Below are 12,702 nucleotides of genomic sequence, written 5' to 3' on the forward strand. Positions count from 1 at the left end.
ATCTTTATTCTAGGATATAGATGCGATGCAAGAATCCTTCGTATTTTTTTTTAACAAATATTAGATACCTATAGCTTAGGGTGGTTCCCTCTTTACAAATGACAGGAGTTTAAAACATCAAATAATTTCAAGTTTAAGTGCTTGACTTCCAGTACTGCCTTGTAAACTAAGATCAAAAATCAAGTAACAGCTTTTTAAAACCAGAATAGACTGGTTTAGTTACTCCAGACTTATGGCAGCCCCAGCAATATTCCTTTTGCTGCTGTTAAATTTTGCCCCCAAATTTAGATGCTAGGTACTTAATTTGAAACTAAGGGGTAAGGGAAAGCTGACAGATGTGGAGGAGCACATGGTTTGGACAGAGACATCCCTTGGGGGAGGATTTATTAATGGGGATTCTTTATATCCTAGTAATGAGAGGATAGAAGTTGACAAAACACAGGTAGGAACTGAAGTTAAACAGTCAAATGAAGTTACATCTCATGAAGGCAGACAACTAAATATTGGCAAATTCGAAAGTGCTTGTATACAAATGTTTGAAGTCTAAATGCTAAGATGGGTGAACTTGAGTGCTTGGTATTAAATGAGGATATTGATAAAATAAATATCACAGAAACTTGATGGAATGATGACATTCAATGGCACATGGCAATACCAAGGTACAAAATATATAGGAATGACAGAATAGGTTGTGCTGCGGGGGGAGTGGCACTACATGTGAAAGCAAGCACAGAGTCAAATATAATGAATCAATGAATGAATCAACCTGTACCATAGAATCTCTATGGATAGAAATTCCATGCTTGAATAATAAAAGCAGTAATATACTACTGCCCACCTGACCAAGATGGTGACCATGATTGTTAAATGCTCAGGGAGATTAGAGATGTTACAAAAATAAAAATCTCTAATAATAATAATAATGAGGGATTTTAACTATCCCCATACTGAATAGCTACATATCACCTCAGGATGCGGGATGCAGAGATAAAATTTCTAGACATCATTAACGAGTGCTTCTTGGAGCAGCTAGTCTTGGAACCCACAAGGGAAGAGGCAATTCTTGATTTAGTCCTAAGTGGCGCACAGGATTTGGCCCAAGAAGTGAATATAGGTGGACCTCTTAGTAATAGCCACCATAACATAATTACATTTAACATCTTTGTAGGGGGCAAAATACCAAAGAAACTCACCAAAGTAACATTTAACTTCAAAAAGCGGAACTACACAAAAATGAGGAAGCTAGTTAAAGGAACAATCACAAGGATGAAATGGATGCAAGCTACATGGACATATTTTAAAAAAATACCTTAATAGAAGCTCAATTTAAATGTATACCCCAAATAAAAAAATAATCAGGAAGAGGACCAAAAAACCCCAATACCACAATGACTAAACAACAGAATAAAAGAGGCAGTTAAAAGCAAAAAGCGGTCATTTAAAAATTGGAAGTCAAATCCTACTGAGAAAAATAGAAAAGAGTATAAACTCTGGCAAGTCAAGTGTAAAACTATAATTTTTTTAGGCAGGCCAAAAAGAATTTGAAGAGCAACTAGCAAAAGACACACAAACTAACAAACAAGTTGGAATTTTTGTGGATACCTCTCTGAAAACATGCGCTCTATGTGCAGCGGTAGTCAAAAAAGCGACCAATGTTAGGAACCATTAGGAAAGGGATAGATAATAAGATAGAAAATATAATGATGCTATATAAATTCATGGTATGCCCGCACCTTGAATACTGAGTGAATTTCTGGTCACCCGATCTGAAAAAAGATATATTAGAGTTGGAAAAAGTTCAGAGAAGGTCAACAAAAATGATTAGGGGTATGCAACAGCTTCCATATGAGGAGAGATTAAAAAGACTGGGACTTTTCAGATTGGAAAAGAGACTGCCGAGGGTGGGGAAGGGAGGGAGGAGATATGATAGAGAGCTATAAAATCATAAATGGTGTGGAGAAAGTGAATAAGGAAGTGTTATTTACTCCTTTTCATAACAGAAGAACCAGGGTTTACCAAATGAAACGAATAGGCATCATAAAACAAAAGGAAGTACTTCACACAATGCACAATCAACCTGTGGACCTTGTTGCCAGGAGATTTTGTGAAGGCCAAAACTATAATGGGGTTCAAATAAGAATTAGATAAGTTCATGGAGGATAGGTCCATCAATTGCTAATAGCCAATATGGTCAGAGACGCAACCCCATGTTCTGGGTGTCCCTAGTCTCTGACTGCCAGAAGCTGGGAGTGAGTGGCAAGGGATGGATCACTCGATGATTGCCTGTTCTGTTCATTCCCTCTGAAGCACCTGGTATTGACCACTATTGGAAAACATTATACTGGGCTAGATGGACCACTGGTCTGACCCAGTATGGCCGTTCTTATGTTCTATCAGAACAGTTTATTTATCTTGTCTGTCCTGTTAGTTACTGAAAACAAGGTCTAAGTGTTGAAAAAAGTGGTGATTGAAGTGTTGCTTAGATTCTTTGGGAGTTCATTCCATTGCCTTGGACTGGCCCCTGAGAAGCCTCCGTCCAGCACAGATGAGCTTTTCCTGTGCTATGGACAGCTCACTGTGAATAAGGAGGGGATTTATTAGCTAGTCTTAATCTCAGAGCTTCAGGTGACCCGGGCCCAGGATATTCCAGAGACCATTGTATGCCTTGAAGATAAGGACACAGATGTGGAATTGAACTCTTACCTATAGATACAGCAGAGGGTAAGTTGTTTGTGCTCATAGTAGCTTGCATTGCTCAATGGATATTTTTACTCATTGGAATTTCCAAAGGTCTAGTGGAGCAGAAATGATCAATGCTGTCTTTGTACTGTCCTCAAATCTTTTTAAAATTAGGTGGGCTATTGTGGAGCTGGCATATGAAAGTAAAAGACTAATGTACCTCTTTATTTCCATGTATGAAGTCTGAGGATATAGCTTTCCTTATTTAGCAGAATCAAATCAAATAGTTGAAATTTGCATCAGATAGCCTTTATGTGAAAAAAGTGATACTGTTGCTATGCTGTATTAAACTAATTTTCCGATATGTTTTCACAACATAACATACTCTGTGGTTTTAAAATGACAGTGTCTATGAATCCAAACTTTTTGGCTAAAGAAATTTTTCAGTGAAAAGATGACGTACGCTAATTCTACTGAAATTGAAAATGAAAAGCAGCATAGGGGATCAAACTGTACTGTTTCCTGTTGTCTTTAATTGATTTGTACATGAAGCTGAGCTGAACTTAACTGCTGATCTGGACTCATTTTAAAAAAACAGTCAGCATTTAGATACTTAGTGATTTTTAAATAGTGCACAAAAATTAAATCCTTAATCCAAGAGGATGAGCAGAAAATATAGCCCACCTGGTATTTTCTTAAATCATGGGCCTTGTTACAGCAGACAGGCTGGGTATATAAAAATTGGCTTATGTGACACATTCGTATACTTGAAAGCTTTGGAATTGATTTGTACTATAAAAGACGTTTTGGTGGAGACTACCTTGTTGATAAATTTCATGGTCAATTGCTTGACCACACTTTGGTTTGTTACAAAATCTACTTGAGAGACCACATAACCAATATCAGCCAGGTTTATTGTAAAAGTCAATAATAGTATAGTACAGGAAAAAAGATTTAATATGACAGCAGTTTCCAGGAAGCTGTCTTGTGTAGCATTGTTACATTCATCTTACACAGAAGGTGTGCTGCCAAAGTTACACATTTCATCTAGGAGTGTTTATAGGATGACTTTACAAGTTACAAAACACATTATACATCACTAAAATTAAACTCATCAGTTTGTACCAGTTCCTTAACTTGTTCTTCTGTCCCTTCCTTATCTTTGTTTTGGATACCAAAATTCTAGGTACTGATCCATGAAGGTACCTTCCCAGCTTGTACTGAGGCAGAACATTAAATGTATTTTGCCTTTGACCATGTTTCTTACTTTCTAATGCCAAAGCTGAAGTCAGCTTTGCAAAGTCCTTCGGGGTGCTTAGCATAAGTGAATAGGATTATAAAAAGACAAACCAAGTCCGGCAATGTAACTGCTAGAAATATATATGCAATAAAATGTTATATTGATAGTGTGTGCTTAATGAATATTACTATAACATTACTAGGGCTATTACTATAACATTAGATCGTGCATCTATCTCTCTATCAAAGCCCAACATACATTATTCAGTTTAGTTGCAGTTGTAAGTATATGCTGCTTGATTTGTCCTATTGTGTGTAGAATTGGATATCACAAGAACAAATTGTGTGCTCCATTAGATGGAAATTACTAATACCAACTGAATCAACCTAAGGTGTGGGAGGAGAATGTCTTTACATTTAATTGGGAATTCCAATTTTAACGTGGCATCAGTATCTGGAGAGGGCTATTTCCCCGTAAAAATTAGGATTTCATGAATAATGAAAAAAGAACAAACTGCACATGAAATACTTGGCAGCCTGAATATTCTTTAAAGTGGAGTACTCAAAAGTACTGTTCATGCAAATTAGCTCTGCTATTCATGCAGATACATGACAATAAGTCTTCAGTGAAATGATGGCATTACTATATTTTTTTACCGGAACCCTGCCTCAGTCAGTGCAGATCTTGAACAGGGTATACTAATGAACAAAGCAGTGGAGAATCTTTCTTTGATGTTATTTTGACTCTTGCCTCATTGACTACATGCGTCTGTTTCGTTATGTGTATAGCTTCCAAGTTCTGTAACCAATCAGGCAGTGTTCTGTTGAAAGTATCAGACCTTTCTTAGTCCTCAGTGATGTAAGCACGGGCATTGTCTTTCTACACAGAAGCAGGTACAGAAGTGAAACCTCAGAATGAATAAAGTGACCATGATACATAAATGTTTGTTTCCTTGTTACTTGTAATTGAAAGATTATTCTTCAACTAAAGAACAGTTTTTAGAGAAACTCAGAATCGTCATTTCAAAATTGCCACCATAACTCACTGTTTCACTGGGATGCAGGCCCCTGACTGTCATAAGAAAAGATGGCCACCGTCTCCATTCATTTATTGCTAAGTGTTGATATGAAAGCATGGAGGATGCCATCTTTGGTGATGGCTGGTTGGTTTTGCTCCCAGGGAGAGCAATGGGAGATAGCAGCCATCTTTGCAAAGGGCTGTTGTGGCCTTACCCCAATTGCGAACAACTGATGGCAGCCATTTTTCAAGAGAACTTTTCACGATTTTTTTTTAAAAGTTTATGCAGCAGCCTACTTTGAAGATGAAACTTATTTTTGGCAAAGATGCTTAGTCCTAGTTGTACTTTTAAAAACCTGTTGTACCAGATCTACTCAATAGGGAAGATAAGAGGGGGGGAAAGATGTAAATACAGTAATGGTGTAAATCTGGCAAGGGTGTAAATCTGGCAATGCTAGCAGCTGTGAATCCAGTTAAACTGGCCAATATGCCATGACTGCCTTGCACTGCTCTAGAGCAGCATGAAGCAGCCTGGGCATATGGGTGAATCAGACCCTAAAATGTGAAAGGCAATGCTACAATAGATATTTGCCTTCCTACCACTAGAAATGTAGCGTGGTAGCTCTTTCTCTGGATTCTCGTTTAATGTCAGCATACGTATTAACCTTTTAAAAAAAGGAATGCTCAGACTAAAGTATATATCAGTAATTTAGAATGAAATATTGTCATGTGACTTTGTGGTCTCCAGGCAGAGTCGCTGTAATGATGTCACAGGCACAAGCTCCGTAAGAGCAGACAATGTATTTATTACTAGAACAGGGAACAGAGGCAGCTCCCCTCCTGCTGCTGACTCTGAACACTTTTACTTTTCCTCTCTGGGCCTTTCTCTCAAGGTTACTTCCTGAGTCAGGGGTTTTCCCTGCTGGGCGGTCTCACACCCATTAGGGGCTGCGGATGCATATACCACACATAGACCCAGCCAGCAGCATAATTAAGGCACAATACAATACAGCTAGGGTGTAATTACTCCAAAACAAGAATTTAAAAGTTAGTTTAGATTTCTTTTCATTTTAAAACCTTAAGTTAAAGAAATCCACAATTAAGGCTCCCTATCAACCGGACTCCAGCCAGTAGCTGGAAGGTATATTTGATGGTTGTGGTGATTTTTGCATCAGATGATAAAATTATCTTGTGCATTAGTTGATCCTGTTGTCTTTATGTTGTCTTTTAAATTACAAAACTTTGTAAAGAGAAATAGACTCTGGATAACCATTTTAAAGCCATGTCAGAAAACAATTAGTCCAGTTGAGAACTGGTATAACTTTATTGAATAGAAAGGAGTTACACATAGGATTACTTGAGGTCTTATTTCCAATATTTGTTTGACTATTTCATACACTGCTCAACAGATTTCCTACAGGAAAGTACTGATCTGTAGGAAAATAGGCACTCAGAAACTTTGCCGATCAACCTTTTGTAATTTTTTGACTATGAGTTGAGTAGGTGTATAACATGCATATTAATTAAATTAAGTATACAGGCTGAGTTAATAAAAGTCAGTAACTCTGTGGCTGAGTTTGCAAGTAGTTTTATGAAGTGTTGCAACCTAGGAATTCAGTGGGAAATTCAGGAGCTTTAAAGTGTAATGATGAGAGAGATTCCTCTTTTTTGAGAACTACTCAAGCTGATTAGGTTTATATTAACTGTAGTTTTGTGTGCCAACAGCATTTAAATGTAAACACTTTGTTAATGTTTTACTAGCCTTCAGGAATGTCTGTATCATCAACTCTAAATAGCACATAAGAAAACAGATTAACCATAAGAATAACATAACTGTCAAGAACAGTGTATTCACTAGCATTTTGTTACCTAGCAGCAAGCAACAGGAAGGCATTGTATATGCTGTACAGGTGCTTGAGGAGGTAATGAATACCAGTCATCCTCCTGTAGTTTCTCTGGGTCCAGTAGGGTTTCCCACACTAAGGTTTGGGAGCATCCTAAGCCTATTAGCCTCGACACTGCCCCAAGGCATACTTGAGTTACAATTCTACTCTGTTTGGTTCAAGAGACACCATGTAATTGCAGTCCATGAGAGGGCACAAACAGCTAAGATGCCCAGGTTTCCCTCACTGAAAACAGATGACTGTCCAGATAGAGGACCCTCATTTGCCTCCTGCTGGTCATCATTCTGCATGCTCCTCTTCAGGCAGCTCATGGGGCAGTGTATCGGAGAGCCTCCAGGGGGTTTAGTAAATGAGTGCTCCTTATTCCGGGACTTCTCTAGTTCCTTCCTGATAACCAAAGCTGACTCCTCATGTGATTAGGCCTGTGGCCCTCTAGGCTTATGTCCATCATCCTTGCCCAGCTAGCCTGCTCTCAAATTCCTCTGAGTTGGATGGCAGTTGCCAGTGAGTCGAAGATTCTGTCTGTGTACCCAGGTCCAAACAAAGGCTGCAAGACCTCTGAATATCAATCCAGCAATACTGAGTCTCTAGTCTCTGAAGAACAGTATTCTGGCTGAAGCGAGTGGTACATCTCCAGGGATGCCCCCAGTTGGTTGAGTATAGCAGCTTTCAGGATGTCATAGTCATTGGTGGTGTTGTGATCAAGGCCTGGTAAGCAGCATCCCCAGACAGAAAATTATCTATTTGCATGGCCTAGGTAGTCTTCACCCACCGAGCTACTGGGGCTAATTGCTCAAACACCATGAGATAGGGCTCAAGATCGTCAGTGAGCTTTAATTTGGAGAGGTTTATATCCAGCCCTGGTGGTGTTGCTTCAGATGGGGAGCAGCTGGCGACCTACTGAAGCATGGCCTCCTGGAACTGTTGTTGCTGTCATTGCTGCTGCAGCAGAAGTATCTTGAGGAGCACTCTGTTGCTGCTGCGTGGCTCACGAGGCCTCCTGTTCTTCCAGGAGCAGCCGCTGGTTCTCCACCTGGGTCTGCAGTTCCTGAACCAGGAGTTGTAAGGGATCTTCCATGACCCCCTTCCTGGAAAAGGGGAGAAGCTGATGCCATTTCTACTACCAAGTTGTGGCAGCATGCCTGGAGCTGAAGAACTCTGGCAGGGAGCGTGGTCTCGGTTTTTAAGTGGTTAATGAACAAACAAATACAATTTGGTTGTCTACAACTTTAAACTTGTCAACAAAAATGTAGTTGCTTGTTCACAGCACTGGAAACAAAGGCCCTGACCTGGCCCCACGTTTCTGGATTAGACTGAGGAGTTTCTCTCTTGTCCCAGCTCCACCCACACTCATCCTGGCTTGAAGCAGGCCAGCATTCTTAACTTGCCTGGCAACTCCTGATTGGTTACTGTTTCTGCCTGGCCATTAGAGAACTAATTCTTGTGGGTACCCTGGGTTGAGTGGGTTTTTCCTAGGCAGGGGGTGTCGGGTGCCACGGTCTCCAGCAGGGATGGAGGCAGAGAAATTGCAACAGACCCCATCACAGGGAGGAACTTCACCCTCTATTAGTTTGCTAACCAGCTTCATGGATAAATGAACATTGAGCTCAAGTCATATGACAATTTTTTTTAAAAGGACAAATGAGCACTGTCTGGTAATGCTGACAAATGTGAGATGCTATTTTATAGTTGAATATAGTTCTCTTTTTAAGACAATTTAAGGATTATCCACCTCACAGAGTAAAGCCCATACAGTGTATAGCACATTGTCATTTGTTTTATCCTTTTGTAGTCTCCAGGGAGCAAATGAGTTGCAGATATGATAAAAGATTGTGCTTAATATGCACAAAACTAATATTTTACTACCATTGCCTTCTTCAACCATATCAACTTAATGAAAACCCAGTCACCTATTTTATAAGTTAACAGAAAAAAATTCTCTCCCCACACATTCAAGCATTCTAAACAAATGTCTCTAGGACTAAAAGAAATTTTTACAAATTCTTCCATAAGATCCTGCAATAATTAGGAAGCATATTTACATAAGGGAATAATTTCAATTATGCAAGGCCTATTGGATCTGCTACAGCTTCTGGCTATATTACTTGCGGTCATACTCTAGAATTACTAGATTCTCCATTATCACTGGGGAAATTAAGTTTGGATTTACCACCAACAAAATATAATTCTAAATTTCTATTGAAAATGAAATAATATTAATTCTTGTGATCTGCAAGCACAATAATACCAGCAACTATTCCAGAAGGTTATTTTGTCTCTAACCAAATGAGATGTGTTGCATATGGGATTCAATTTAATTAGAAGCTGAGGTATAGTATTTAAAAAAACAATCTAATAGCAGTAGCTAACTGTTTGTAAACACTTGTGTATCTTCAGGCTTATTGCTTGTATTACATATCCTTATATTAAAGAGATAATGTGTGAAATCCCAACCACCTCAGTGAGCTTCTTTGTCCTTTTACGGCACAAACCCTTAGCAATCCTACATGAATAACAAATAGGATATGTTGGAATCATGTCCTGACTTAAACAGCATATGTAAATAGCCTGGAAAGCAGGGACTAGTGGCCTTAGGAGCTGAGGATTGTGCTAGATTTATGTAGCCTGATATGGATGGTACCTCATGCAATTTCTTCCAGAGAAGGCCTCTGATAGGAATACATGATGCTATATAATATGCTTAGTTAATAAAGTTGTAGGCTAAATCAGATGGTTGAACCACATAAATTAGCTGTAAAACTTAAATTTCATAACTTTTCATAAGTATAGGTTGTGGCCTAAAAGTAGGTCAGCCATAAGTAAACCCCAAAAGAAGGAGATGTAACTTCAAAAGTGAGCAAATTAAGTTGTACAGATCACTTGAGCAGTTCTAAATTTTCTCCCAACGGTCAATGTTTTCTTACAGCAAAAGCTCAAGGAGGAGAAGGAGGCCAAAAGAGCTCAGCTGGATGGCAGGCATGATTATATATTGGATATTGTTGCTTCCTGCGTGGACCTGGACAAAGCTGAAGTGGAAGATGCTATTCTTGAGGGTAACCAGGTGTGCTGAATTTTACCTTTACAGAGTCTGTAGCACATTTTCTGGCTTCAGAGTTACTATTGTAACTTTTATAGCAGCTGTCTGTTAGCTTGTACGTGCCTCTGGATCACCAGACTCCTCTAATTACTTTTCCCTCATCTTGCACTCAGTTTCAGCTATATTGCACTTCCAGCTTTTGAGGCTACAGAATACTAAGTTTAAAATACATAACTGAGAATTTGCAAAGTTTACAAGAGAGGTTGGAAAGAAGTAAAATTCCCTTCCATGTTTAGTGGAGCCCTTCATTTCCCATGTTCACATTTGGGCCTCAACAGAATGGAAGATCAAACTGGGGTTAAACCCAGACTTATGAATGTGATGCTGATTAGTAGAGGGAGCTTCTTTAGGATCTCGCAAAATTGAAGTACTTGCTCTGTGGGAGATTCTCAGTGACCCATTGTCAGTGATCTGTAATCCTGGTGATATCACCTGCGCTCACACTTCAGTGGCAAAAAAGGACACTTTCAACATAAGCTGTCGTCTGTCTAAGAGGAGCCACACCCTTTAGGGGCTGCTTGTGAATGTGCTAAGAAATACCCCCTACATGTCCAGTACAGCCACTATAAAAGAATATTAAACATAGGTTCTGTACTCTGAGTCCCCTGACTGCCAGTTAATGTCTGGGTGAATAAGCTGCTGATTACCTTTTATACAGCCCTAAAGGGTCTATGGGACAGTTACCTAAGGCTGAACATCCCAAAGATGTAGCTCAAGGAAGCTAGAGGAGTAGGGCATTCTTGGTAGTCTTAAATCTGAACATAGCTGTGAAATTCCCTTGAGGCTTGAACATGGCTGCATCCAAAAAGCTGTTGGAATACAGACTTCTCATGCCATGCTGCTTCGTAACAGCAGCTACATTTTGCTAATTTTTAGCCAGTCAGTGTAGTTCACCCTTTGAAACTGGTGGTGGAGAAACAGAGTAAGAGCTCTCTGTACATTTTTGCCTTAATTGAAGCCATGTACAGTGAACTCAACTTTTGTAACTATGATCACAATATACAGTAAATGGCTGAAGTAAAGAAGGGCCTGATCCTACCACTTTTCCTTATGTTACACAGTAATTACCAATTTGAGTAACCCCATTAAATTAAGTAGATTTATTGGCAGGGGTAGAAGCAACTCAACTTCAATAATAGCGGCAGAATTGGGCCTTACATGATGGCTTAACTTTCATATTTAACAACGATGCTAAAATGCATGTACTTAAGGCTTGGTTTTGTGAATGCTGGTAAGCTATCTAGTAAATAACTAGGAAAAGTATGTAAATGATCTAACCTAACCTTTTAACAGATTGAGCGCATCAATAAGTTCTTGGCCATTGAAGGATTTCGTCATATCATGTTCTACTATCAAGATGTGGAGACACCTGAAACTGGTTAAGTAACTTGTAGTAGTATTATTTGCTTTACTATAACATGCTGCATCCCAAGTTGTGCTAGGTGATATGTAAACATAGCTATTTTCCAATTTAAATAAAGTGAGGATCAAGGTACCTGAAATCTTGTTCAGTCACATGCTTCTAATTTCTCTCCACTTACATCCTTGGCATTCACAGAATTTATTGCACATATTCAGTAAACTAACCCTGATGATGCTCTGTCATATGGTGTCTGTGTAACCTTAAACAGAGTAGATAAACTGAATTACGTTCAAAAGTGAAGCATTTGCAGGAGGGATGGAAATAATTTAGAAGAGTGATTCTCCTGAATGCACCAGCTTAAAGTGACATAAGTCACTCTGAACCTCAGTCAGGTTGCCTTACACCCCTGTGCCAGTGACTGACAGAGTTACACCTGGTGTAACTTACACATGGAGCTAGAAGATTAAATTTTGAAGTAGGGTGGATGTTGTAGAGGAGAGGAATGGATTGACTGAATATAGAGGTGAGGTACTGAGGGATGGAACTAGGTTGATGAAAAGAGGGAGGAGCTAACAAATGGCAAAGAGGGAAGTGAAAACATCTGATGGGTAATGAGAGAATAAAGGAGAATATTATAGGACAGCTTCAAAATCTGTGACAGTTACTAGCAAAGAGCAATACCAAAAAAGAGGAAGGGAACCCAATGGCATACCCTATGCTATTTGGTGGCTACATCCTGGTAAGAAGCCCAGCAGCTTGCTTTACTCTCCTGGCTACTACAGGGGAGTCATATTGGGCTTCTTACCAGGCCACTGCCTATAGCAAAAACTGTGGGAAAGATTACACCTTTTATATCAGAAGAAATAGTTCCTGTTTTAAAATCTGTAATCTACCTCCAGAAATTCTTATAGTTCACCAGTCTGATTTTTGGCAGGAAATGTATGAGGTAAGGAGCATGAAATTTTTAATCAGTAATATCTTGAATAACAGAATGTTGTGCGTACTCAGTCTTGCACCATCATGTCATGCAATAATAGTCAACTTTTCCCTCTGCTCAAAATACAGCTTACAAAAAAGTCCATTAATCAAAATGTAGAGGGAATGTTAAAGTACTGCTCTCTCTCTTGCTGTAAAGTCTATTAGGCAAGCAATTAATGATGCAAATTAACAAAATTATTTCTGAATGCATTGTGAATGTCATTAAAACTTAGTACTAATAGAAAATGAGGAGAAACTCAGATACCATTTGTTCTTTAAAAGCCTAAATCCCTAGAAACTGGGAGCCTTGGAAGTATCTATTAAAAACTAAGTGAAGATAGAAAGAAAAATCTCAGTCTTGCAAATCAACTCAGGGAGTGGGAGAAAGGTTAAAAGATCAGGTTCTCTTTTTTGTCTTAAACAT

General features: G+C 39.0%; 1 protein-coding gene across 5 annotated transcripts in view; it reads left to right on the forward strand.

The window, feature by feature from the left end:
• The window catches only part of DNAH5 (dynein axonemal heavy chain 5), a 307,171-nt gene that overhangs the window by 70,684 nt on the left and 223,785 nt on the right, over window positions 1–12,702 (forward strand). For all 5 annotated transcript variants that reach the window (XM_073332323.2, XM_078851640.1, XM_078851639.1 and 2 more), the window contains 2 exons: window positions 9,767–9,901; window positions 11,231–11,315. In XM_073332323.2, the coding sequence (XP_073188424.2) occupies window positions 9,767–9,901; window positions 11,231–11,315 (220 nt within the window). The remainder of the gene's footprint in view (window positions 1–9,766; window positions 9,902–11,230; window positions 11,316–12,702) is intronic.

The sequence above is a fragment of the Lepidochelys kempii genome, chromosome 2 (genome assembly GCF_965140285.1).
Source record: "Lepidochelys kempii isolate rLepKem1 chromosome 2, rLepKem1.hap1, whole genome shotgun sequence".
In the NCBI taxonomy this organism is placed as follows: Eukaryota; Metazoa; Chordata; order Testudines; family Cheloniidae; genus Lepidochelys; species Lepidochelys kempii.